The 25,540-nt window shown below is 37.5% G+C and overlaps 1 protein-coding gene across 2 annotated transcripts; it reads right to left on the minus strand.

Annotated features, from left to right (window-relative positions):
• Nucleotides 1-339: 339 nt before the first annotated feature.
• On the minus strand, nt 340-17,067 carry LOC575687 (CCR4-NOT transcription complex subunit 10). Of its 2 annotated transcripts, none has more exons than XM_030975445.1 (15): nt 16,934-17,067; nt 14,393-14,700; nt 13,140-13,290; nt 12,414-12,556; nt 11,758-11,826; nt 10,646-10,738; nt 9,194-9,449; nt 8,249-8,439; nt 7,377-7,489; nt 6,867-7,028; nt 5,672-5,860; nt 4,945-5,072; nt 3,624-3,877; nt 2,939-3,014; nt 340-2,346 (listed from the first exon to the last, which is right to left on the minus strand). In XM_030975445.1, the coding sequence occupies exons 2-15, from the start codon at nt 14,684-14,686 to the stop codon at nt 2,111-2,113; spliced, it is 2,355 nt and encodes a 784-aa protein (XP_030831305.1). In that variant the 5' UTR covers nt 14,687-14,700; nt 16,934-17,067; the 3' UTR covers nt 340-2,110. The 2 variants fall into 2 exon arrangements, with proteins under 2 accessions (XP_030831305.1, XP_030831306.1); XM_030975446.1 differs by having other exon boundaries at nt 14,393-14,709; nt 16,934-17,065.
• Nucleotides 17,068-25,540: the final 8,473 nt, after the last annotated feature.

The following is a 25,540-nucleotide window of genomic DNA, read 5'->3' on the forward strand; positions in this document are numbered from 1 at the left end:
ATGTAGTTGATCTTCAAGATTTTGTCTTTTACCTGCCATAACACGTATGGTAATTATGTCTCCGTCTTTTAATCAAACATAAATGACACTTTGCCCCTCCAGCCCCTCTCTCCTGGAGCACGACCTCTGCCTTATCTCTCTCCCTCCCTGTTCATTAGGTTTCAAAATCATATATTATATACCTTTCTCTCTCTCTCTCTCTCTCTCTCTCTTTCTCTCTCCATCGTTGTTTCTTTTTCTCTCAATCTCTTCAGTACTACTAGGTTTAGTACATCAAACTTCTCTTATGTCAAGCTTAAGATTACTTAGATTTTTTTTAAATAAAAAGAAATACAATCATTACTTAAGACAGTGTTTTATTTGTAAACATATGCAGTTGCACAAGCATTATGTCATTTGGATAAGTAGTTTATTTTTCCCCCTACTACAATGGTAGAGGAAAAAAATACTCCTTTGTCATTATATGCCATTAGCATAATATATATATTCAGATACATTTCTAAAGATATAAAGTTGATTCTATTGCAAAATTAAGTTTTGCACTACAATATGTTTAGTGCAACAGAAATACTGTATGAATGGAATAACGCCATGGAATTGAATGCATATGCAGGGGTACAAGGGTTTTCCTCTGATGCCAAACATTTCTCAATGTGGTAATCATATGGTCTTGCAATGCAAAATTGTGGGGGGGGGGGGGGATGGGACACTTCAGTAGCCACTTCAACCATTGTGGCCGAGGTGCAACTTACCCTTACACTCAAATCTTTCATTGGCAAAATACACAGCATTGCCAACTGAAAAAATGATGGTGGGTGGGTGGGTTGCAAAAAACTAAACAAATTATCTGAAGATAAAATTAATCAGCTCAGGCAATTGAAAAATTAAAAAATTAATAGACTGGTTTGTCTTAATAGATAGATGCCTACACAAGATTTCAATAAGTGTGAAAATATAATTATAGTTTAATTTAACTGTTTTTAAACATTTCTTTGCACATTTCTGATTCAACATAATGTGATGCAAGTAGTAATTTGTACATAGTACATAAGCAGGAAACAAATCATACAAAGACTGTTAATTCAAAATTGAAAATATATTTAGGATGAAGTATTCATATGCAACAAGACAGATAGATCTCTGCAACTTCTACAATCATACTAGCAAAATAATGATAATGGGACCCTACAGCATTCTTAGTTCATTGTATAATGTAAGTAAAGTAGTATACCCTGCCTGGAGCAAGTTTTTGATTCAATATAATGGGATCAATTCAAAGATTATTGCATTCATCATGGAAATAAATTTCTCTTCCACACTCAAAATTCCTGATAACTTATAGAGAAATGTGCACATCAATATTTCTTTTTCTATCCCTATAAAAGAGACTGAAATTCATCTTCTAGTTAGCCGAATAAATAATATTGATTCAAATCATTCCATTTTCTTTCTCTTTAAGGTTAGAGAACTTCAATTAAGGTTGGGTCGAAAAATCGGTTTTAATATCTCTCGTAAACATTGACATATAAATTGAGCTATTGTTAAAACACAGTAGGTCAGAACCTAGGCAATCCCATTGAGACTTCTGCTTTCCTGTCAAAAGCACCTATCTAGAAAACTCCCAATTAAAGATAAATATAACAGAAAAAAGAACCCTTCCCCAAGATGAAGCCTTGTTGGCATACGATGTGGTAAACTATGGATTTGTTTACATATAGATAAATAGCACATGGCGCTGACTCCGCTTAGAATTAAGTATCTGTGCTTAACAAAGGCCCCTGCATGTGCTCACATATCCATGCATTGAAGGATGAAAGGTGCACTATGCTTATGCCATTGTATTTTGCTGGGTGATTTTCATAAGGCGGTTTACAGCGTCATATGAGGATGAGGCTAAAGCAGCGTTACACTACAAGAATTCAGTGTAAACATATTTCCATATAATATATAAGCTAAAGATACAAGCAATTCAAAAGTCTATACTTTGCAATTATTGAGAACACAAAAATAGAACTTCAACTGCAGATAGAATGTAGATAATAAAGAGAATAGAAAGAGATAATAGTATGATTACGAGGCAACTATTTTAGATCTCACGATGGCGGCCAGTTCATCTCCAGGTGTTTGCGCTTGGTTTGCCCGCTCCTATCGGAGTGGGGAGGCCAAATGATGAGGAGGAGCGGGAGGTTGAGGGTGGCCCTATGGGTGCGGGGAAACCTGAAGGGGTGCTGGAAGCTGGTACTGGTACAGGTCTATTGATGGGTTCAATGAAGGGAACAGGTGTGATCTTGATGTAGGGAATCAACTGCTGCTTCTTGACCATCTGGAGAGCCAGAGAGTAGTTTCCTAAAAAAGGAGGAATAGAAAAAAAGTTTTTATTTTCAAAATGCTGGCTGTTGAAGAAGCAACATTTAATATGGACATAACGGATTGCGCAAAATCATAATATGTTGCATTTTCAACATACATAAGTGGCCTAATAACACATGGTAATAATAATGATATGTCTTGTTTACCCAGGGTAGCCTCATCAGTAATCATTCATACCGTTCTCCCTGAAGGCCTGCACTCATATCATTTCCCAGGGTTTAAACGAAACCGCAACCCAAGAAATAACTTTACTTATTCAGAGAGATATTCTTGCCCATTAATTTACAAGATTCCCCACCAAAGTGTATGGGATAGGCATAGAGCAAGAATAATATACAGTTTCTCAGCACGAAATGGGCATCGCCATTTTTTTGCACCAAACTGAAGATCTAATAGGGGCAAACTTCACCCACTCCTTTGGAATTTGTAAAGCCAAATGATTTAATCATTTTCTCGCTGTGTGAATTTCTATTCTTTATCATATTTCTGTTCTTGTTCGAACCACATTAGGACGTTAGGACTTGAAAGTTGGGATGAACCCAAGACAAGAACAGATAACGAGACTTACCTGTATGTAACTCCAGATAGATGGCTGTATAGAGAGCTTGCTTGGGAATGTCATGGACTGGTACCATGCTACAGCCCTGTTCAGCAGCAAAAATGAAACATATACACATATTAGGCTTTTCCATGGCAACCATCATGTCGTATTTCTTAAACCATTATTATCTTTAATAATAGAAGTATAAATTGCTACGCCAAGTTGAAATAGAATTTCCAAAATCTAAGATCAATCCATGAATCTATTTAGACTATTTTACAATACACGCATTCGTCCATCCATGCAGCGATTCACCAAACAATCTATCAAGAATCTATCCGTGCATTAGTTCATCTACGCATTCATCAATTCATTCACCAATCTCCATTCACATAATCATTATAATATCATCTACAACAAAACTAATTAAATTCATAAGGCTGTTTTTCCTAGGAATACATTACACTGAATAATTAGTAATTCTGCCATTCATCCATCCTTCCTTCTACCCATTCTTCTTTCCTTCCATCCTTCCTCCCAACCATCCCTCCATCAGTCTTCCTAACCATCAATCTTATCTGTTGCAGACACCTCCTTTAATACATCCATCCATCCATCCATCTTTTCACTCATCCTTCCTCTCATCTATTCATACTATCTATCCAGCCCTTCATCCATCATTTCATTTATCCCTTCATCCACCCAATCTTACCTGTTGCAGACATCTTCTTGCCTTGTCCCACTCACTCCTGAACACATGGGTAGTAGCCAGATTGAAGAACATGTGAGCTCTAGCAACCTGGATAGAAGCAGGGTAGTACTGATGGATCACCTTACGTGGTTCTGTACCCTCGTTAGGATCACTGGTGTTGTTGTTATTACCCCCTCCTCCTCCACCACCACCACCACTGCTACCACCATCGTGGTTGTTGCTCTTTTCATTACGGTCTCGGTCCTTGTTCTCACCTAAGATCAAAATGGAGAACATTAATTCAGGTTAGGTTTGATTTTTTATTTTCATTCATTCATTACATTTAAAGGTAATACAAAGTTTTGCTATGGGGTCATGAATTTGGTTCAAATGAACTTATTGGAGGCATGTGCAATCCTACAATATTCAGTGATCGTTGTCGCGGTTGAAATCGAGTCTTAAAGTTATGAAATTGTAAATAATTACACTTTTTGTTGTATAGCTCCCTCTCAAGGTCAAGATATTAATTAAGCTTTAAAACAATGTTTCGCGACTAAAATCGACTGATCGGCTATTCCCGTTTGGAAATTATATATCACAACTACATATTCTGAGATTTTCATGGTCGCAGCTACCATTGTACGGCCGTAGGCGCTATTCGAAATTTATCAAAATTTACCAAGAGCACCGGTAAATTTTTATATTCAATTTTTCTCAAAAGCAGAAGTGTTTGAGGGGCTAAATTTTCTAGTTATTATAAAACATCCACATCCAAATATATAAAAGTTGTAGAGAATCACTATCCACCCACTTTTTAAACTTTACCCAAAACTTTGTATTACCTTTATTCTTATAACGTAAAACCAAAAACGCCCTTATCACACTACATATAACATTAGTTATAAGATATCATACAAGCCATGTAATTAACCACACATATCACAAGGAATACGCTGTACAATATAGGGAGCAATGCAAGTAGAGTGCTTGAAATAAAATTTCATCGAGCTTGCAAAACTATATAATGTAATTTGGCATGCTGTAGTTACGAGTACCGGTAGAGAAGAGAGAAGGGTTAAAGGGGAAATTGGAAGGAAACAAAGATTCAAAAGTACTTTTGCTTAAAAAAGTATGATTAGGTTAGACTCTTCTTTGATTCACTGGAGGAGGGGGGGGGGGGGGGGAGGGGTCTGTTGAAAGTTAGAAGAGCATTGACTCTACATAAGGTTATATGAGGTAATGCCCTTTTCGCTCTCATTAAATGATATGTTCTCCCTAGTGACCATGTATGGTTAGGATGAATTCAATCATTGCTTAACCCTTTGATAGCTAGCATTCTTACCAAAGTCTGGAGTGGGTGTGATGATGACAGACACATCGCATACAGTCTCAGGGTTGAGGAGCTGGATAGCCTCTCCTATCTGGTCATGCTTCAGCAGAGCTTCTGCAGCATACATTCGAGCCAGGAACCTAGCAAGAAATGCACATTTTCATTAGAAGTGGTATTTGCATAGTCAGTATAACGGTAGAATAGTTCTGCAACATTCTCCAGAAGCTAACCATTCATATATATCACTCACTCTTTGAAATGTTAGCTTTTATGTTATACTCGTCATTACTGCAAGCTTGTCATTGATTTTCATTTTTGAAAAAGAAATTGCAAATGTAATGAAAATCAATATACAGTGCGTCCCAGAAAAAACAAAGCCTAAAATAATCAATATTTTATCATAAATTTATCACAATTATTATTAAAATTAATTCTCGGTTTTTTTTTTCTTCTGGGACACACTGTATAGAGCTCTGCTGCAGAGATCTCCAAAATGCATTACAAATATCAACAAGAGAACCACTCAAGAGCTGTAGGAACATTCTCTATGTAGAGAAGTCTTAAATGTATTAAAGGCACTACTTGACAATTTCAAATAAAAATCAGGGTGGTAGAACTGTGGATAAATCTATCATAATTTGAATATAAATGGACAAAGAGAAAGAAAAATCTGTTCACATAGGACTGTAAATATTGTAGCAACTGGATACTCTTGAGTTTCCGTTCATACATGACTTACTGTAATGATCCTGACAGCTTGGGTTGACCCAGCAATGACCTGGCATGCTCTAGTGCTGTGACATCATCACCTAGAGAGAGACTCACATAGGCGGTGGCAGCCATCACTGAGCAGCGCAGGTTAGACACCTCTGTGGGCTTGAGAGGGGGGCCGGGCGGAGCAGGAATGGTAGGAGGACCGCTCAGCTTACTGAAGAAAAAAAAATAATGGCATAAAAATTAGTTTACCATTTTAACTCGGTACAATATAAAGGAACACCACATATACAGTGGCAATTCTGAAATCACGGTGGCATTTCTGAACTTGTAGAATAGAATTAAGGCTAATCTTGAGCTCTGGTATGGGAATTGTATTTTGAGGGATAATTGCTATGATATATTCTGGACTGTTTATCCTGCAGTAGATTGGTTGTTTGCACCAGTGAAATAAAAGCAAACGCACAAAAACTTACTGGGCATCATCTTGGATAAACAACCATAACTCCCAATTGCTCATAATGACCCGTGTAAGCACATGGTGTCGAGCATACTACCCAGATTTCCTTATCTTTCTATGCTCATTACTCAGTCACTATACTCTTTTTCTGCCAAAATTATTTGGCACATGTTGTTTATTTGTAATCTTGAACATTCAGTGTAAGTTTCGTTGGATTCTGTGAGAATTTGTTTTCTATCTTTACCAGAACTCAAGCTTATCTTTAACTTGTAAGATATATGATTTATAATCATGTATTATTATTAACGGTGCTCTACCCAAAAGGTCAACCGTCTGCCTACAGCAAGGAATACTTGAATATTCAAATTCAAATAAAAATTAAGAGTGATTTTGGAGTAATGTAATACCATCAAAATCTAAATTTTGCAATAAGACATAGCTTAATCACCTACACAAGACTCAGTATATGTTGCATGTTAAGCTCTCACAGATAGCTATAAAGACAAACATAACTGCATAAAGAATAATGAAAAAGTTTACAAGCATATCAATGCAAATATGACAGGTGTTACGACTTATGACATACTTTATAATTAGGATACATTGATTTAAGGCCAACCATTCAGTTCTTATGGGAGGTTGAACTTTTAAGTAATTACTGAAATCATCATCATAATTTTCCTCATGCTATGGGTTTCGGCGTTTCCAATATCAAAATATTAGTCCAAGGTCTAGTGAGTTCTGATCAAATTGTGACTACCTTGCTGCGTCGGATGCCTCACTACCGACACTGTTCTGGGATGAGATGGGCGTGGTAGGTACACTACCAGGTTTCTCTGGTAGAAGAGAGAGAGCGTTACTCAGGCATAGTGAGGCAAACTCTAGGGAGGCTACAGGCATGGCTGCTGGCTGGATATCAGTCCTGGAAGGGTGAGATGGCAAATGATGAAAAGAAATGCTAAAGTCATTCATTGATCAATAATATGCATGTAGGTAAAAAAAAAAAAAAGGGCACATTTTTCATGCAAAAGTAAAATTAGCCTCTGGTATAGTGGTTACATCCACTATGTGCGGTGCACAAGGTACTCCAACATCACCTTAGGTTTAGCTTGGCTACAGTATTCAAGGAATTCCTCCTCATCTGGTACTCAACTTCTACACTTGGGTGGAGAGAGGCAAACATAGATTAATGTACTGCCAAAGGACAAAGTAATGGTCTTCAGAAGGTCTTTTCTTCTCTCAACTATGAAAGCACATCATACCCACTTACCCATAGTTGGTATCCAGCCCTCCGGGGGATAGGATAAACTTGCGATGCGATCCTGTTCCTATGGTGCTATGGACGATGCTCTGCTTGCTGCCACCTTTACTCTCTCCTTCACTCTGTTCAGATACAAACAACATCATTCACGATGACATGAGAAGCTTAATGGATACCCTGAAAAACCCAATTTTCTTAGACAGGGTCCTCCTCAAATCACATACAAACAACATCATTCACGATGACATGAGAAGCTCAATGGATACCCTGAAAAACCCAATTTTCTTAGACAGGGTCCTCCTCAAATCACATAATTTCAATCTACCATATACATTGAATACTTCAACATTTGGGCTGTTAATTGCCTGAATATTTGTTCTATTTGACAGCTAAATATATATTATATCTCTTATATCAAATTTACACTTTTACCACGCTCATTCCATAACTACTTGAGAGCGATAGTTAAAGGCATCGTTTAACAATGTCAAATCTGAAATGCACGGCCCTACGTGTTATCAGTGTCTGTGATATGGTGTAATATTGAAGCCCTAAAAAAGTTGCGCTTCAAAATATCAAGAAGTGCCTCAAACAAGTAACAACCTTTGAGTGACCGGTTTTACCATACTCATTTTCCCCAATAGACTGTAGTGTTATAAAAACCATTAGGAAAACGAAAAATGATTTCCAATCATAAATATATTGATGATCAGACGGGCGATCGGCTTGTAAAAGTCATGGGATTCTTGAATGACCTAAAGGTTTATAATAATGCAGCATGAGGTAAATCCAGGAGTTTGTTTCAGAATCTGAGGCAATGTTACTGAGTCACTTTAAGAGTCTATTATTAGTAAATACTCAATGAAGGACTGCATTCGTACCAATGTCTTGTTGGCGGCGATGCAGCACTCGGCTAGTCTCAACCAGAGTCTGGGGTTGGTAGGAAAGACCTGCACTGCTTCCACTAGACAGTCAAAGGCTGCCAGAGGGCGCCCTGCATGCAGTAGAACGATCCCAGTGTTATAGAGAAGCTCATGATGGTGGTTCATACCCAGAGTCTGGATTGCTCGACCTGAAAGATGATGAGGCAATAGCAAAATAGAAATGTTATATTCAAACTCAATGCTCAAATGACAAAAAGTTTAAATCATACTGCAAACCTACAAAAGTAGGCTAGCAGTTATGACATTGAAACAAGTGTTATATCATCTCCAGCAGCCCAGTAATGCAGTCTTACTGTATATGTCCATATTGGATGATTTATGAGCTGCAACTGAATTTGTCTTTGTATCAAGCAAGATATGAAGAACAGCTTTACAAGACATTAATAAATTTGTTAAGATTCTGAATCAGTAGACTTTCACTGCGAGCTCTGATTGGCCAATTAAATGGTTCGCTGCCTCTATATAAAATAAACTCATTTCATTCAAAATAAACAAAATTATATGATTATCACTAAATAATGTAGCTTTTCAGTCACAACTTTGCTAACGAGAACCGTACCCCATAAACACCACTTCCCAAGTTGCTTACGACACATCAAATTAAAAGGAAAGGATAAGTTCATCCTCACCAAACTTAGCTCCAAGACAGCCATAACAATCAAACATTGCTGACAGGTACCCCTTCTTTCTCTCACCCCCAACCCCTTCAATTTCTACTTTACCTCTCAATCAACAAAGAAAAGAAAAGGGGGGAAAGAAAAAAAAAAGGGGGGAGAAAAAAAGAGGGAAAAAAAAGGGGGAGGGGGGAGGGGAAGGGAAAAGGAGAGGAGTTGAGAGGAGGAGGAAAAAGGAAAAGAAAGAAAAGGATAGGTGGACCCTTACCAGACTTCTTTGGCAGCTCCTTGACAGCCGTGGCATTCTCCTGCAGAGCCCTCCTGGCATAGTGTGCTCCCAAGTGGTACTTGTGCATGGCATAGTGGATAGACACCAGGTTATTATAGTACATGACAGGGATGCATTGGCCCATCTGATTATAGTCCAGGCCCTCAGGAGAGCTGTTCAGAAGCTTGATGGCCTTGCGGTTGTTCTGCCTCTCAAACTCAAAGTTGGCCTTCAGGAAGAGCGTGATGGGCGACTGCTGCTTGACAGAAATGAAGGACATCAAGGATAATACAAAATGCTTACATCATGGACATTTATCACTTGTGCTTTTGTTGTAAAATGATATATAATGTAGATTATTCAGGCGAACAACATGTTATCAGTCTTAACCAGGGATGCCAACCTTTCAGAGCACAAATCAGTAATCATAAGGCTAAAAATCCGTAATTTGGAGACAAAATCCGTAATTTTCTGCGCGACGCAAATTTTTCTGCACGTTGGCAAGCGCAACTCCCGCAGGCAAGCGCGATAGCACAACAAGTTAAATAAAAGTAACATACCTGTTCATTAGTTGGTGTTACACGATGCATTTCCATTTCTTACTGTATTCTTCTTTAAAAGTCTGTAACTTCTTGCCACGCTTCTTAGTTGTGGAAGACATGATGATTGATATCTAAATCCAACCAACATGAGTTCAGATTGTCGACGAAAATCGACGAACGCTGTGACAGCCTGTGAGAAATCCGACAGTGTACACGGCGCTAGCGTAGCGAGGCCTGGCGCTGGCCGCGCGGTAGCGGCGCGGCCAAGAGAGGTATTTCACCCGGCCCCCGCTCGCGAAGCACATGTATGCACCTGCACTGTGAAAGGGGTGTGCTAGATAACAAATTGTCCAATCGGAAGCCCTATGGGATTTCTATGCATGGATTCAAGGATGGCTGCGCTGCAATAGTCAAAAGTACGTGCTAAACCTTAAAGTGCTAATTTTGAAAATCGGCAAAATCTGCAAAATCCGGGATTTATGGTATAAAAATCGTACCGCCCGTAATCGGCCGATTTCCCGTAGAAATTACGGGAAATCCGTACTAGTTGGCATCTCTGCTTAACTAATACCTGACAAAGGGAAATGGTAAAAAGAGTAATATTTGACTAAACAGTACCTTGGAATGGTCTGGAATGTATATTTCTTAAATTATATAAAAATAACAAGCCCTAAAGCTATACCCATGACTATAAATAAATTTATATCTACAATCTTTATCACATGCAAGTCAAATGATTTGAAAGGATCTTCTTTTCAATTACATCGACAGTAGAACCATAAATACATTTTATGACAGGTACTGTATATGCCTCCAACATGTTGGAGAGAATACACTAAACTGGTTTATATAGGATTAAGTTTGATACATGTACCAAACTTGAAAATAGAATTAGTTTGTGATGACTTACCGCTCCATTGGAATTCATGACAGTCTTGACAGACTTGATCTCCCTCTTACAGAACTTGAGATGTTTCAGTTGAAGGTAGCACTTGGTTTTGAACTGGAAAGACAAAGGGAGTATGATAAAGAAACAGATGATTGAAAGATACTTTTCAAAATTAAGGGGGTAAAAGTAAATCAAAATTTCAAACAGATTAAAAATATTTCTTTAAGGGAAGTGGAAAATCAAGGAAATATAAAAACCTATACACAATCATTAGACCTTTCTGCTCCATCTTCACTTAATATCATTGATGCAGCTACTATGGGTATACCGCTTAAGTGGTTTAGCTCACACAATCGCTTAGCTAACTGCAGCTTCCAAAGTACATGCATATCAAGATTTGTTTTTACTGATAAATATATTTGGTTTTGTCTGTGTGATGATGCATGCCATCTTTGTGGCCCTATACATGAACAAATATGTGTGTGTGTGAGTCAAAATAATACTATTGATAGGACGTCCTGATTTGTCGTATAAATTTGTTCATATACCAATACCGAAAAAATAACTACCCCTTCCCCTCCCTGTTGGGGGTGCTGTCCCTAGACCCTACACAGCCCCTAGACCCCACCCCCCTGCAATTTCTGGTTGCTGGCTTTTCCATTTAATTTTACCTGCTATTAGTTTACATAACAAGAACCCTGATAATCACTCTTTGCATGTAGGTTACTATATACATTAAACATTGGACAATTAATTACCTCAATTCAATTCAATTTCGGTTTTATTACAAATATACCAAATAAAAAGTCCAAAGACTAACAATAATTGGCTTACAATGTATCATATAAAAATGCATTAAAAACAGTAGATTTAAAAATTCAGTAATAAGTTAAAGTACATTGCTCGCATTGTATCATATAAAAATGCATTAAAAACAGTTGAATTAAAAATTCAGTAATAACTTAAAGTATGAAGAAAAAAGAAAGATTGTAAGTTATAAAATGATGATAATCAGTTTGTCAGTGAATTGAGAAGAGAGAAGAAAAAAAGAGTTCAATTCATGACAAAAAAAGGAAGCAAATGAACGAGAATTGAGTTGATTCAGCTTAATGAAGCATTGTAAAAGTAAGTACCTGATGAATTTTGGCCTTCACTTTCTCTGTATCCACAGGTCTGTGCTCATCATCCTTGCTGTCTTTCCCCTAAAATGTACAAATAAGACAGAAGGTTATATACTTGCATTTGAAGAGAAACTGACAAAAACCCATTCTAAATTATGTTTAATACAAAGAGTAAGAAAATATAAAAGTAATCAACTTTAAAAAATGATTTTTAAAGAGATAAACAGATAATGAACCTCACTTCCACAATCATCATCACAATCATCCTCATCCTCCTCATAATCATCATAACCAATCATGATGGCTCAGTGATAGACAGTTGTATTGCTACTGGGGGATGGTGTTAGAACCCAACACTATGTGCTAGTGGGCCCAGTGCCCTTTGGGAAGGCATATGTTTACTGGTTGCTTATTCAAAAGCATACATGTACACTCGTTTTCTTAGTATTCAGGTAAAATGAACATATATGTTACCAATACCATCATTGTCACCAACATCATCACAACTACTGTCATGATGATCATCACCACCATCAACTATACTCATCACCACCACCATCACCAACGTCAGAAACAGTATCATCACAATCATCACCCCTACTACCATCACCATCACCATCACCACCATCACCATTATACGAACATCATCATTGGATAGAAATTCTGACCTTGTCTGCAGCCTCCTTTTTGGCTTCACTGGTCTGCATGAGCTTCTCCAGGTAGACTAGGGTAGCTAGAGCCTTGTCAGGCTGATGAGTGATCAGGTAACTCTCAATCAAGAGAAGCAAGATACGCACAGCTACCCACTCTTCTGTTCAAAGTACAATCAAAAGCACAGAGGATAAAATATAGACAATATAGATAGTGACAGAACAGAAAAGGCGATAGAAATAACAACATGATCTCAGACAAAAGAGAAAAAGAGAAAGATAGACATAAGTAATGGGGATCATGGGAAGGGAAAAGAAAGAATTAGACAGGGAAAAAATATGAAACATTGTAATATAACATTTTAGCAACCCTGCAGTCTATTATCCAAGGGAGGGACAAGGAAAGTAGGAAACTTTGTCTCATGAGAAGGCCTATGAATTTACATACAAGCGTATCACATAATATCAATTGCACAACACATGCTCCAAATGCAATTGTCCTATAACCATACTCCTACACAAACAAAATTACTAACTCCAACCCTAGATCAAACACTATATTTAACGATAACCTAAACCCTAACCTTAACCTCAAACCCAATTGCAAACATAATTTTTACCCTGTACTTTTGACAAAATGAAACGTGGAGAAAGTGTTACCAAAGCAAATGTCAATGCAGACAAATCCTATTTCTTTCTTTTTTTTATAAATTGCTAATTGTGACAATTAAGGTTAAGACTCACCTAAAGGCTCAATAACTTGGAAGAGTTTCTCTAAGACACGGATTGCCTGATGATGCTGTCGTAGATGATGGAGTAATACAGCATTATTGAAAAAGAAGATGGCTTGATCCGCATCCCCGAGAGAATCAATCTGCTCTAGATCAACATGTACCTTCAAAAATAGAAGAAAAGAAAAAGAGCATGCATGTTATGAGAGATATGTGTTCATATTGCATGGAAAAAATCCACCTATTGCATTGTTAACCTTCGTAACATATCGCTTTCTCAAATAATATGAATACCAGTACTTTTGCTTCTCAGAAAATAACTTTATTTTAGTCATTGCAAAGGTGAAACTTTGATTGGACAATTTCATCGAAATTCAATGCTTGGAAACATTTGAAGTAATGATGATTATTAATGATAAAACGCTTAAATACAGCCCCGGCATAGCACATGAAGAACTCTCTGAACACAGCTGAGATGCGTGACATCACAGGTTGGGCATGACTTTCACAAGCAGACAATGTCCCATGACATCTCACACATTTTCAGTGCCTGTTTTGTCATCTTCTTTTCAGTCAATTCTCTTACTGCACTACTGTCAGGCTTAATGTTTGATCTATTGCCTCACTATCTAAATAGCAGATGGTATTAATTTGATGAAAAATGCAGCGATGAAAAAATAAAGGAATCTGTAGCTTGTAATCAAATAAGACGCCATTGTATTTCAAGCTGCATACATGTACACTGCGGTATGTTCGGTGTTTCAACAGGAAACTAACGTTGAAAATGTGGTTTCTTTGATTGTTCATTAACCCCTATCCTGTGTGTTTACAAACAAAAGCATTTAGTTACCACAATCGGTTTTATATCCTTTTTTGAATGGTGTGAAACGCCAACACATTTATATACACTTAACTCATTATAACTTTTTCTTCATCATAAAAAATAACAATATTTCACAATATTTAGCTCACCCAAACATTACGACTCACAAGCTATCAATGAAGGTACAGAACATTGGATTCTTAGAAGTTGATCCGCATTAACAAAAATGTATATTTTAGAGTGGAAAGAAGAAAGTCAAAAAACATAAATATATTGTGAGATGATTGATAAAACCTGCAAGAGAGACTGAATATTCATAATTTTGTATCAATACTACACTCAAAAGATGTCTACCGCGTAACACCAACACCCACCCACCCCAATTTCTCTCATTATCATTTAACATGCTCCGCAAAAAGAGCTCATAAATGTTTTAAACTAACCTGACTGCAAACGTTGCCAAGGCTGCGTCTATACTCATCCACCTTTCTACATCCCGACTGGTAGAAGAGTGCCACTGCAAGGTTGTGCTGCACCTTAGGATCTGTGGGACGCATGTTAGCAAGCTTACGGACCTGCTCCACGCAGCCATTGTAGTTTCCCGCCTCAAAGTGGCTGTGAGCTGCGGTAGCAACATCCTTCTCTTCTCCCGTGATTGCAGGGAGTTGGAGGGGAGACAGAGACTCGTCTCGCTTGCTTCCTGCGTCCTGCTGCTCACGACTGTCCTTATTGGCCATCTCTTGTCAGGATTCTGAGAATTATGATATTAAGAATCATGAATATTTTTGATAAGAATTGTCTCAGATGCTGTCATACTTCATCCTCATTTCTAAGCAAGAAATTATGAACAGTTGTGACAAGTAGAGAGAAGATTTCTATGGAGTTGTGATCTAACTTTTTTTTCACATGCGTCCTTTTAGGAAGGCCACACACAAACCTGCTGTCCGTTGATCCACACTAGGAAATAACTGGAACCGTGAAGGTTGTCATGTTTAAACTTGAACACTTCAGGAGCCCTGGGTAAAAAACATGGGGGGGGGGGGGTCGGGGGTGAGTCAGTGTGTACCAGACTTTTTCTTTTAGCTTCAGAGGTGTATCTTGTTGAAAGCATGACATTAGTGCATGATCTAAGTGTACCTGAAGTCTATACTTTATCTAGCGAATATTGGAACTTCTTTTCATGTCTAACTTTTATGAATTTCAAAACGCAAATTAATCTGAGGTTAGTTGCTTTTATGATGAAACCCTTCCCTATGTAACAAACTTTGTAACTTCATAGGGCCATCATTAAGAATTTGAAACGTAAATAAATTGAAGGCGAGTCCAATTTCATGATTTAACCCTTCCATATCTAAAAAAAAAAAATTGCTACTTCTTAGGGTCTAGGCGTTCTTTAAGATTTTTGAATCGCAAATGAATCAGATATAATTTGAGTTTCATGATGAGACCCTTCTTTATCTAGTGATCATCTCAACTTCTTGTCATCTTAAAGAATTGTGAAGTGAAAATTAATCAGAGGTGAGTGAAGTTTCATGATGAAACCCTGTATTATATAACGATGATCTTACATGCGACGATCGTGCTTACTTTGGATCCTTCTTAAGAATTGTAAATGTAAATCGAAGGTACATCAACTTACATAATTATAACAAATCACTGCCTTATAGGATGATCGTATAAACACATCTCTTCAATTCTTGTTCCTGAATAGCCCTCTGACCTTTTGCTTTTTGTATTTTGTAGATGTCCGTAGGATACTATTAATTTATGAACTATTTGTATTTTGTTTGTAATTGATTTGTTATTATGTACATGTATTATTTTCAATGTTAATTGATTTAATGTAAATTGTAATGCAAATTCTATTTCTTTTTACTTGTTTTTAGTTATCACTTATCAATCATTTTCCGTTTTCCTTCTAAACCGCTTAGAGGCATTATGCAATTTGCGGTATAGAAATATCTTAGCATTATTATTATTATAAATGTCCTTAAGATGAGAAATGTAAGCAAACATCAGAACTTCCTTTTATCTTTAAGAATTGTGAAGCAAATTTTTTTTGTTAAATTCTCAACCAATTTCAAAGTACTTTGTATAAGTAGCCAGAAGAGTCCACTAGCTACTAGCAAACTCTAAAGCTAGTTTGCAAGGTTTGACAGGAATGGGAATGCAAAATGAACGGTAGGGGCGCTGAACCGAGAATGAGGATCGTCCGTATAAACAAGGATCGTCCACATTTTTTTTTTTCTTCGGCACTCTGCGAGTGTAGGGTTCTCAATCCGCGGTGGCAATGTGGATTCCGGGTATCAAAATACTCCCAGTTCACAGTCTACTTTTACGAGTTGTCCGTCTTCCCAAAGATTTATCGTTCATAACGTGAAAGTCACTGTGCTGCGTCAATGAGAAATGCATCATGGAGCATCATCGAGGGATACATTTTTCACATCGCCAACGCGCAGATCGTTTATAATAAGGATCATCCACGAAATTGATGGCTGGGTGATATCAATATCATATTTGATATCATCACCTAGTCCTAGGCTAGACAGAGCAACATATATATGTCAGCTCGACAGTCACAGACGACACTCCTTCAGAGTCCATGTCAATCACCAATGACTGTCACTTAATTCAATGACAATAATTCTGTTGTTGGACTGGAGTCTACACAATTTCTTCATTACGAAAGGTTAGATAATTATTTTTTAAAGACTTTTCCAAGTGGAAATCATATATCAGATGGATCTACGGTACAATAAAATGTAAATTTAACACTTACACATGCCTGATTACAGCTAACTTTGTCACAATTCTGTATGAGAAGCCCCAACGGAATGTACCACTTCACGTTGAATAACAGTCCCATTCACTCATATTTATGTTAGTTGATCAAAGGGTGGAAACCCCCTACCTAAAGTTTGTTATATATCCATAAGACCCAATTATGACTATTCCCACTCCATAAAAATGTACTTGATACTTACTCATGAACAAATGTGACAAAAAGGTGACGAAAGTGACAAAAATTTAAAGTATTTTCCTGATTTTGATCTCGGCTTGGAATGGACAGGCTCGATTTCGATTGTGTGGTTACATTTACGTACGTTATACGCGCGCGCACGAACGTGTACTTTTCAATGTGCAAATTTACATGCAGCGGACCCAGAGCACACGCAAAACTTCTCACACATAAATGCATTCGAGGTTCCCGCGCTATGCACATTCGTACCCAAGTTTGTACCGCACCCATCTCATCGATTTTTTTACTCAAGTCAGGGGCGGCGATAATTTGTCATTGCGGATGGTGAAGGCAGGGGAGGCCGAGCAACTTCCAAGGTGGGGGGGGGGGGGGCACCAGGAAAAAGGGCACTTTCTGGAGAGAAAAAAAGTGGCACCTACTAATGGTAATCTCAAAGCAAAAATATACAATTTTTTTGACATTGGTTTATACTCCTACATTGTGATTACAACTATCAGGGATGATTTCAACATTTGTCTCACTTTATACACCATAAAGTGAAACAAATGTTGAAATCATCCCTGATAGTTGTAATCACAATGTAGGAGTATAAACCAATGTCAAAAAAATTGTATGATACAAGATATTGATTAAGCATTATGCTATTTATGCTTTGCAGTTGGGTTTGATTGTCTAAAAATTGTTTAAGAGCGAGCGAGCGAAGCGTGCGAGGAAAAAATGTTAAGACGTGTGAGGTCGTAGTGCGAAAAATTACATCTTATAAAGAGGACAAAAACAATCCTAATGGGGTTATGAGCACATTCTCATAACGGAAGACTGAAAAGACCTTTGATAAGTAACGTTAGTAGGCTATATCATATATAGATGCTTGTGAGCGTAGCGAGCGAGCCTTTGGGGGAAATTGCTCTTGAGTCGCTTGAAATTAGCTAGGGCACGTTTAATGATGAGAGGAAAAGGGGACACTTATTAGGAAAGAAAATGAGTATGTGCCAAAGTACAAAGAGTAATTATCAGAGGTGAAAATGGGGCAATTATTACACCCTCAAAAAGAGGCACTCACCAGGGATGACAAGAGTCAAGCATTTATCGACGGAAAAGGGGCCCCCGTCAGATTTTATTATATTGTTAAAAGGGAAATTATCGGAGGTGACTAAAGAGGCACTTATCGCACCTGAAAAGAGGCAACGAACAGATATGAAAAGGGGCACTTATGTGAATGGGAAAGGGGCACTTATAATAAAGTAAAATGTGTATTAGTTAAAAGAAAATGGGCACCGATCAGATTTTAAAGGAGCATGTATCGGAGGTGAAGGGGGCACTTATATGAAGTGAAAAGGAGTAACTTCTCGTACCTGAAAAGGGTCATTTACCAAAGAAGGGGTACTTATGAAAAGGGGAAGGGGCTCTTTTCTAATGGGAGACTTATCATTAGGAAAAGGGGCACTTATTAAAAAGGAAGAAGGGCAAATGTGAAAATATAAGGTGCGCTTATCCGAGTTAAAAGGGGGGTAGTTATTAAACGGGGAAGGGGCACTTGTCAAATTTAAAGAGACACGTACCTCTCAGATTTAAATATGCCAATTTTCAGAGGTGAAGGGGGCACTTATCAAAAGTGAAAAAGAGGCACTTCCCGTACCTAATTAGGGGCACTATACTAGAGATTAAAAAGGGCACTTATATGAGAATGGAAAATGGACACTTATTGCAAAGGAAATGGGAACCTATCGAAGGAAAAGGGGCACGTGTCCAAATAAAAGGGGCACTTATCAGAGTTGAAAAGGGGAAGGGGCACTTGTCAAAGTAAAAGGGGCACTATTCCTATGTAAAAGGGAGCACTTTTCGGGTCAATTATGGGTACTGTGCCCACCCCCCCCCCCCCCAGAGGGCCGCCTCTGGGGGAAGGGGTATTCGAGAAGGCGTAGAAACTGAGCAGGGATGAGTCTTTGCATTCCCTATAATCACATAAATTTAGCATTAAAAAATATATCAACGTCCTTATTACTTTGCGCGAAAAATTTGCATTTTAATAATTTGGAACTTTTTTTAAAAATCATTTAGAGCAATTAGGGGTAGTGAGCACTAATTTTTTTGTTGGCCCTCGAACATTTGAAAAATCGCACATCCCCTCCCTTACCCCCCCCCCCCCCCTTGAGCGCCAGGGCAGGGGGCCCATCTAAAAAAAAAAAGGTAAAATGAACGTGTTTTTAGTCGAGGGAATGATAGAGAGAAGCCCATTACAATAATCAATACGGGATACTAAAGAACGCACAGCATTATGACAGGCAAACTGGTCAATATACCTTCTGTTTCTAGCAATATTAATAAAACGCAGCTTTACTACAGATGTGAGAAATATGGTGAAACATCGACATGCAAGAATCAAATACAATGCCAAGGTTTCTTATAGTTTTTGGTGGGCTAATGAGTGTGCCACCAACATCCAACTGAACATCTGGAAGACAGCGCAAATTGTGAGCTGAAGCAAACCGACTCAAACCGAAACAACCAAGCGAGAAGATTTTCAATATTGAATGGAAATTAATAGCCCCTAGAAATAGCCCTTTACTTTGCATTTTAGAATATTTTACAGCATAAATTGTTTTGTAGTCTTCTTTGTTCGTTGATGTTGTTGTTTTTGGGGCTACATTCTTTTCAATATTCCCGGAGACGAGTCCCCTGAAAATAATCCAGGTGATGTGCCACCCCCCCCCCCTTCCCCGATCGCCGCTAGCAGTGCAAACATCTCATGTGTCTCGGGGTCATCCTAGTAAACCCAAAGTTACACAAAGTCCAAGGACCGCCGACAGCCTACGAGACCGGCGAAAAATAACCAAATAAAGAGAATGCAATAAAACCACAATATCCCCAATACTGAAAAGGAAGATGAGAGAAAAAAAATAGATAAAGAATGAATAATTCAACGATGGCCGTGCATTACACACAAAAACTGACAAATTTGTTTAACACTCTCCTGAAGAAAAACAAATGACCAAACTTGACCAAAGTGCCCTTAAACCAAGCTTTGCTGCCCCCAAATAGTCTGGGTATTGTAGAACCAAGAACCATTGCAAGTTTATTAGATTTCAAACGGGGGAGGGGGTGGGGGGGGGGGGGGGGGGGGCTACAAAGCGGACACTTTTTTTTTTTTTTGGTCTCGAAATTTGAAAATTTGACATTTTTCTTCGTTGGGGGGGGGGGGGTAAGGTCATCTTTTTTAGGTTAGCCGTGGGCATATTTTTTTTTTTTTTTAAATTTTTTTTTATAAATAATAATTTAATTTTTTTTTAAAAAATGGGGGGGGGGGGGGGGTTTACACACATAAAAATACCAAAGGGGGGGGTTGAACCCCCAAAACCACCCCCTGCGTACACCCCTGGAAGGCCCCACAAAGTCATGTTGTATATAGTTGATGTCTATATAATCTAAAAACATTTCAAATGTTTTTGTTTTATAAACAAATAAACAGTTATGTTTCAAAACAGAAAAGTAAATGAGTTAAACTTTTATCAATAAATACTAAACGCAGACAATAAGTTTCTGGCATTAATTATTTAATCTACACTTATTTTGATATGGAACTATACTGTATTGTCTTAAAATCGATGAAACTGAGAATGTGGTGACAGAGAATTTTTAATTTTGAAGACACAAAGCCAATATGAAACTTTTCGAACATTATCTTTGATAAGAATCTAACAATTACATGATATTTAGATGAGGTAGGCCTACTCACGCAAAAGTTGAATTTTCTATCAACAAATTATTTTTTCCCTATAAAATATTGAATTTTAATAGCTTTGTTATGGAATAACCAAAAGATACCTGTCATCCCGTAACAAACCTATATACTGCATAAGTCAATTATGTCTTAATTTTGATGAATGGTTCATAGGAAACCCTAATGTTATGAAAATACCTCAATTCATAGTTAATGAATCATAATAAAAATCAAAATATCTATAATATCTTTAATATCTTTAATCAACATATCTATAATATCTTTAATCAACATATCTATAGTATCTTTAATCAACATATCTATATTATTCTTTATTCAAAATTCAAAATTGTCTGGAAACGTCACTCTGTAATGCTTGTAGTTGACCATGGGGCAATTATCTGCAAAATAGAAATTTGTACAAGACATGTGCCAGGGCAAAATATGAGAACCTTTTGAAATTTGTTTTGAGGGAACAGGGGATGATTGTCAATGATGTTTCAAACTTTGGAAATTATGGTGAATGTGGGACGCGAGGGGGCGGGGGGGGGGGGGGGACTTGTCAGCACTTTTGGAGACACGACTGTATGCTAATGGACTTATCAAAAGAGTAATATGACTGGCAATCATCCTCACTTATAATGAAAATATTCAAAAAAATTGTGTTTTCTTTGAGGTAAAATTGATAACTATAAAGTATGATGACAGCCCAGAGGCTTCAGATAAATGCAAAATGAGATCTAAAATGAGATCTAAAATGAGGCGAGATGTATCATCTAGATTCTAGATGAATATTTGATAGTTTGTGTGAAGATGAAAGTACATGTATTGTACAAGGAAACGATTTCTCAACTCTCAATTCTGGGGGCCGTATCATAAAGAGTTTATATCAATCGCAACTTATTTGCGATTGATATCGATTGCAACTATGTACACAATGAGATACGGGACTGCAAACTCGCGATTGAGTAAAGGACTTGCGGATTCGCAAATCTTTATAACTATAAGACGGGGCCCTAGACAGTAATCCAACATAATACCACTCCCGTGTCTCCTATCCAACGAACTCAAACCATTCTCCTAAGTATCTTGTATTACGCCGTTGATGGCGTACTTCAAGTCCACTTTGCAACAATGAACACTGTCCAAATCGCAAATGACTTTTGTGTTGAATGTGCTCTCCTTAGAAAACGGTATAGGCATTGTTTAATTAGTCATGGAGGTATGCTTCTATAAATAGCCATAACGTAATGTAGCTAAGCTAGCTAATTTGCATAATTGGTTCGCATCCAGTACCGTGTGATCAGGAATGGTTAGGGTCAGGGTTAGAGTTTGGTTTACGTTAGTGCCTCTATGAACTGATTAAGTAATACCTACCTGAGAAAACCGGTATAACTTATGCGAGATTTTGAAGAGAAAGAGAGAGAGAGAGAGAGAGAGAGAGAGAGAAAGAGAGAGAGAGAGGGACAGACAGACAGGGGGGGGGGGAGAGAGAGAATGAGAGACTAGAGAGAGAGAGAGAGAGGGGGGGGGGTAGAGGAAGAGAGGGGGAGGATGAGAACTATTCATTTATTTATCTAAGCATTCATGTTCACAATTTCACAATTTGTTGGAGATAAACATCACATGAAAAAGAATATAATATAACAAATCATTTTCAATATTACAATCCATTTGAATTGGCTTCACATGAAAACGAATATAACAATGTTTTATCAAAGACAAGTTGCAACTAGTATACACTTTAAAGAATTAACATGCACAAAGGTGATGAAACATAAGTATAGAGCTTGAATCGTTACAATACCTTTCAAATATGTAATATATTTACGACACTCCTAAAGGGTTGTGATCTATTTGCTAAAAGTATATTGTTAAGTCTAGAAAAGTGTCTTATAGATCTGAAGAGAACTAAATTTATGTTCGATATAATGAGAACTGATATAGGTCTAAAGATTTATATTATGTAAGTATAATATCTTACATTTTTGAAATGATGATACATTTGAGTGCTCTTTTAAAGGAGTTTGGTGATTTCATATTTTTGAATATTGTTAGGTAGAGAATTCCATACAACTGGACCCATAATGTCTGATTTATTTCTGGACTAATATAGTGTGAGGATTGACCACATGTAACGTCAATGACTGCCTTGTTGAATATGAGTGAGCCATGTTATTAGGTTGGAACATTGAAGATAATGAAGTAGGTAACAATTTGATATTGAAACGGAACATAAACATGGCAATTTAGATAAAGTCAATATCATCAACCTTTGAGCATTTCAGTTTAACAAATAGTGAGGTAGCATGGTCACGACAACCAGCTCGAGTAAATTATTCGTATAAAGCTTTCTTTTGCAGCTGAAGAATATTTATTGTCACACACTATGTTCGGGCAGATGACGGGTGGTGACCAAGGGACCAAGCCCTGAATCACTCTGAGAAATAGACGGGTATATTGGGGTTCAAAGGACGAAATTCCTAAATATTCTAGGCTTGCAATATTTTAATTTAGATGAATAAATGGTATTGATAGGAAACATGCTTATTTTGATCATATAATATATATAACTTTGACCCCCCCCCCAACCATATACGTTTTTATACGAATTTTATCTAATTGTTTTTACAGTTCTTATAAGAACTGTAAAAACAATTATATAAAATTCGTATAAAAACGTATACGAAAACATGACAAAAGTGAAATGGTTAGGGGGGGGGGGGTCAAAGTTACAATAACATTTATTTCCTTCAAATTATAATAATTATAAGAGGAGGAAAATCATATTTTAGTGGAAAAACTCATACATCTCTACCCTATACCATGTTGTCCAGAGTCGGCTTTACAGGTCTATAACCAAGCGGAGGTTTAGGCCACAAAGCCCTTAAAGTACAACCAGCAGATGAAAATGTTCGCTTTTGGATGCCCTCATGGTCTAAAAATTGATCCAGAATAGTTCAGGTTCACCAAGTTTTAGTTTAAAAATATATATCTATAATAATTTGATAATTATTATAAGTAGTATACTGAAATAATACAGCTTTATATAAATGTTTATTTTAATAGAAGCATATACGGGGACTACATTATTTGAAAGTATAGGGTTGACTTTTTGTGAATAAATGGATTTACAAAATTTCTTCTATCTGTATAGGAGAAGAGGTTAATTAGTTTTAAAGTTTATCAATGCTATTTTCAATAACTAATATGATGCGCCGCAGTTTCTATATAGATATACTAAATTGCGCATTATAATATAACAAAGAGAGAGAGAGAGAGAGAGAGAGAGAGAGAGAGAGAGAGAGAGAAAAATGATTGATATTCAATGAAAACCTATATTCAATCATAATATACAGAAGGTTTATGAAACGGGCTTTACATTTTGATATTGGAGAGGAAAGTATAATTTCAACACATTCCTACATTACGATTGGCTGAAATACATTCACCGCCCCTCCCAACACTAAAACGAGGATAATTTCTGTCATCTAGTTTTTAATTTTCTACCGACCGGTGCAGATCAATGCGAATTCTTCTCACTTGGTGCATTTATAATGTAACCCTTATAAAGCTTTTATTCTCAATTTTGTCGAGTGGAAAAAGTATAAATAGCAACGGCGATGCTAATTATAACTCGGTTTGGATTGATTAAGCTCACCGAGACAGAATGAGAAATGACACGGTAGCCATTATTGTAATTACATGCCTCAAAATGATAATCGTGACAGCAGTCCGCTGTAAAACGGTATGAAAGTGAAGACAGAGAGGGAAGAGACAGGCATAAACACGGTGGTGGCGAGAGAGAGAGAGAGAGAGAGAGAGAGAGAGAGAGAGAGAGAGAGAGAGAGAGAGAGAGAGAGAATATAGAGAGAGGTATTGCATTTAAAAAAAAATAGATTTATGACTTTATTTTAGAGATATGCGATTGTAAGAAAACACTATAGATTAAATAATAACGGCGGAGTCGAGAGAAAGGAAGACTGGAAGAGAAAGAAAAGGATAACTATGAGGAATAAGGAATGGTGAAGAAAGAGGAAAAGGTGAAGTTATAACGAGAGAGAAAGAGAGAGAGAGAGAGAGAGAGAGAGAGAGAGAGAGAGAAAGAGAGAGAAGAAGGGGAGAGGGGGAGAGGGGGTGGGGGTGGGGGGGGGGGGTGTAAACCCCTAAACAAAGGTGATGGTTACTTGTTAGTCATAATGACCGACATATATTTTTAAAAAAGGTGTTGGGCAAATCTAAAACACAGCACTTTGTTGGAAAATTGTAAGAGAGGTGCAAAGTGGGAGATGAGATAATGGGGGATGGAAGCAAAAGGGTGTAACTAGAAGAGAAAGAAAGAAAGAAGAGAAAGAAAGAGGGGAGAGGGGGAGGGGAGTGTAACCCCCAAACAAGGGTGTGTGTGAGAGAGAGAGAGAGAGAGAGAGAGAGAGAGAGAGAGAGAGAGAGAGACACAGAGAGAGACAGAGAGAGAGACAGAGAGAGAGACAGAGACAGACAGACAGAGAGAGAGAGAGAGAGATATTGGCGTAAGACGTGGATTTTCAAAAACATACTTGGAAGGGAGAAAGTATGACAAAAATGCATTTTGGGTAAAATCAAATTGTTTACATTATAATAATATTAATGAATCATCTGAAAATGCCTTGCTCATTCGCTTAACTTACAAACAAGATACTTATAGTTAAAATTCAGGCAAGAGGCGTCTGCCCCCACGCGAAGATGTGCCCGTACGCCTATACTTGTATGTTGATGAAGGATGGAAAACAAATCTTCGGTAGTGATTCGGGATAGACGGATTGGGGTGACGCGAAACTTTTAAATTCCGAAAAGGGTGCCGCTGGTTTAGCTTATCTCAATCTGATGTGAACGTCTTGGTAGACTATTATGATT

The sequence above is a fragment of the Strongylocentrotus purpuratus genome, unplaced genomic scaffold (assembly GCF_000002235.5).
Source record: "Strongylocentrotus purpuratus isolate Spur 01 unplaced genomic scaffold, Spur_5.0 spur5_scaffold_8, whole genome shotgun sequence".
Taxonomy (NCBI): Eukaryota; Metazoa; Echinodermata; class Echinoidea; order Camarodonta; family Strongylocentrotidae; genus Strongylocentrotus; species Strongylocentrotus purpuratus.

Coding starts and splice junctions, on each gene's coding strand:
- LOC575687 (XM_030975445.1), bottom strand. CDS start 14,686: ATGGCCAATAAGGACAGTCGTGAGCAGCAGGACGCAGGAAGCAAGCGA. Junction 13,291..14,392: donor TTGGCAACGTTTGCAGTCAG/GTTAGTTTAAAA, acceptor CTATTTTTGAAG/GTACATGTTGATCTAGAGCA. Junction 5,861..6,866: donor GAGGCATCCGACGCAGCAAG/GTAGTCACAATT, acceptor TTTTTTCTTCAG/TAAGCTGAGCGGTCCTCCTA.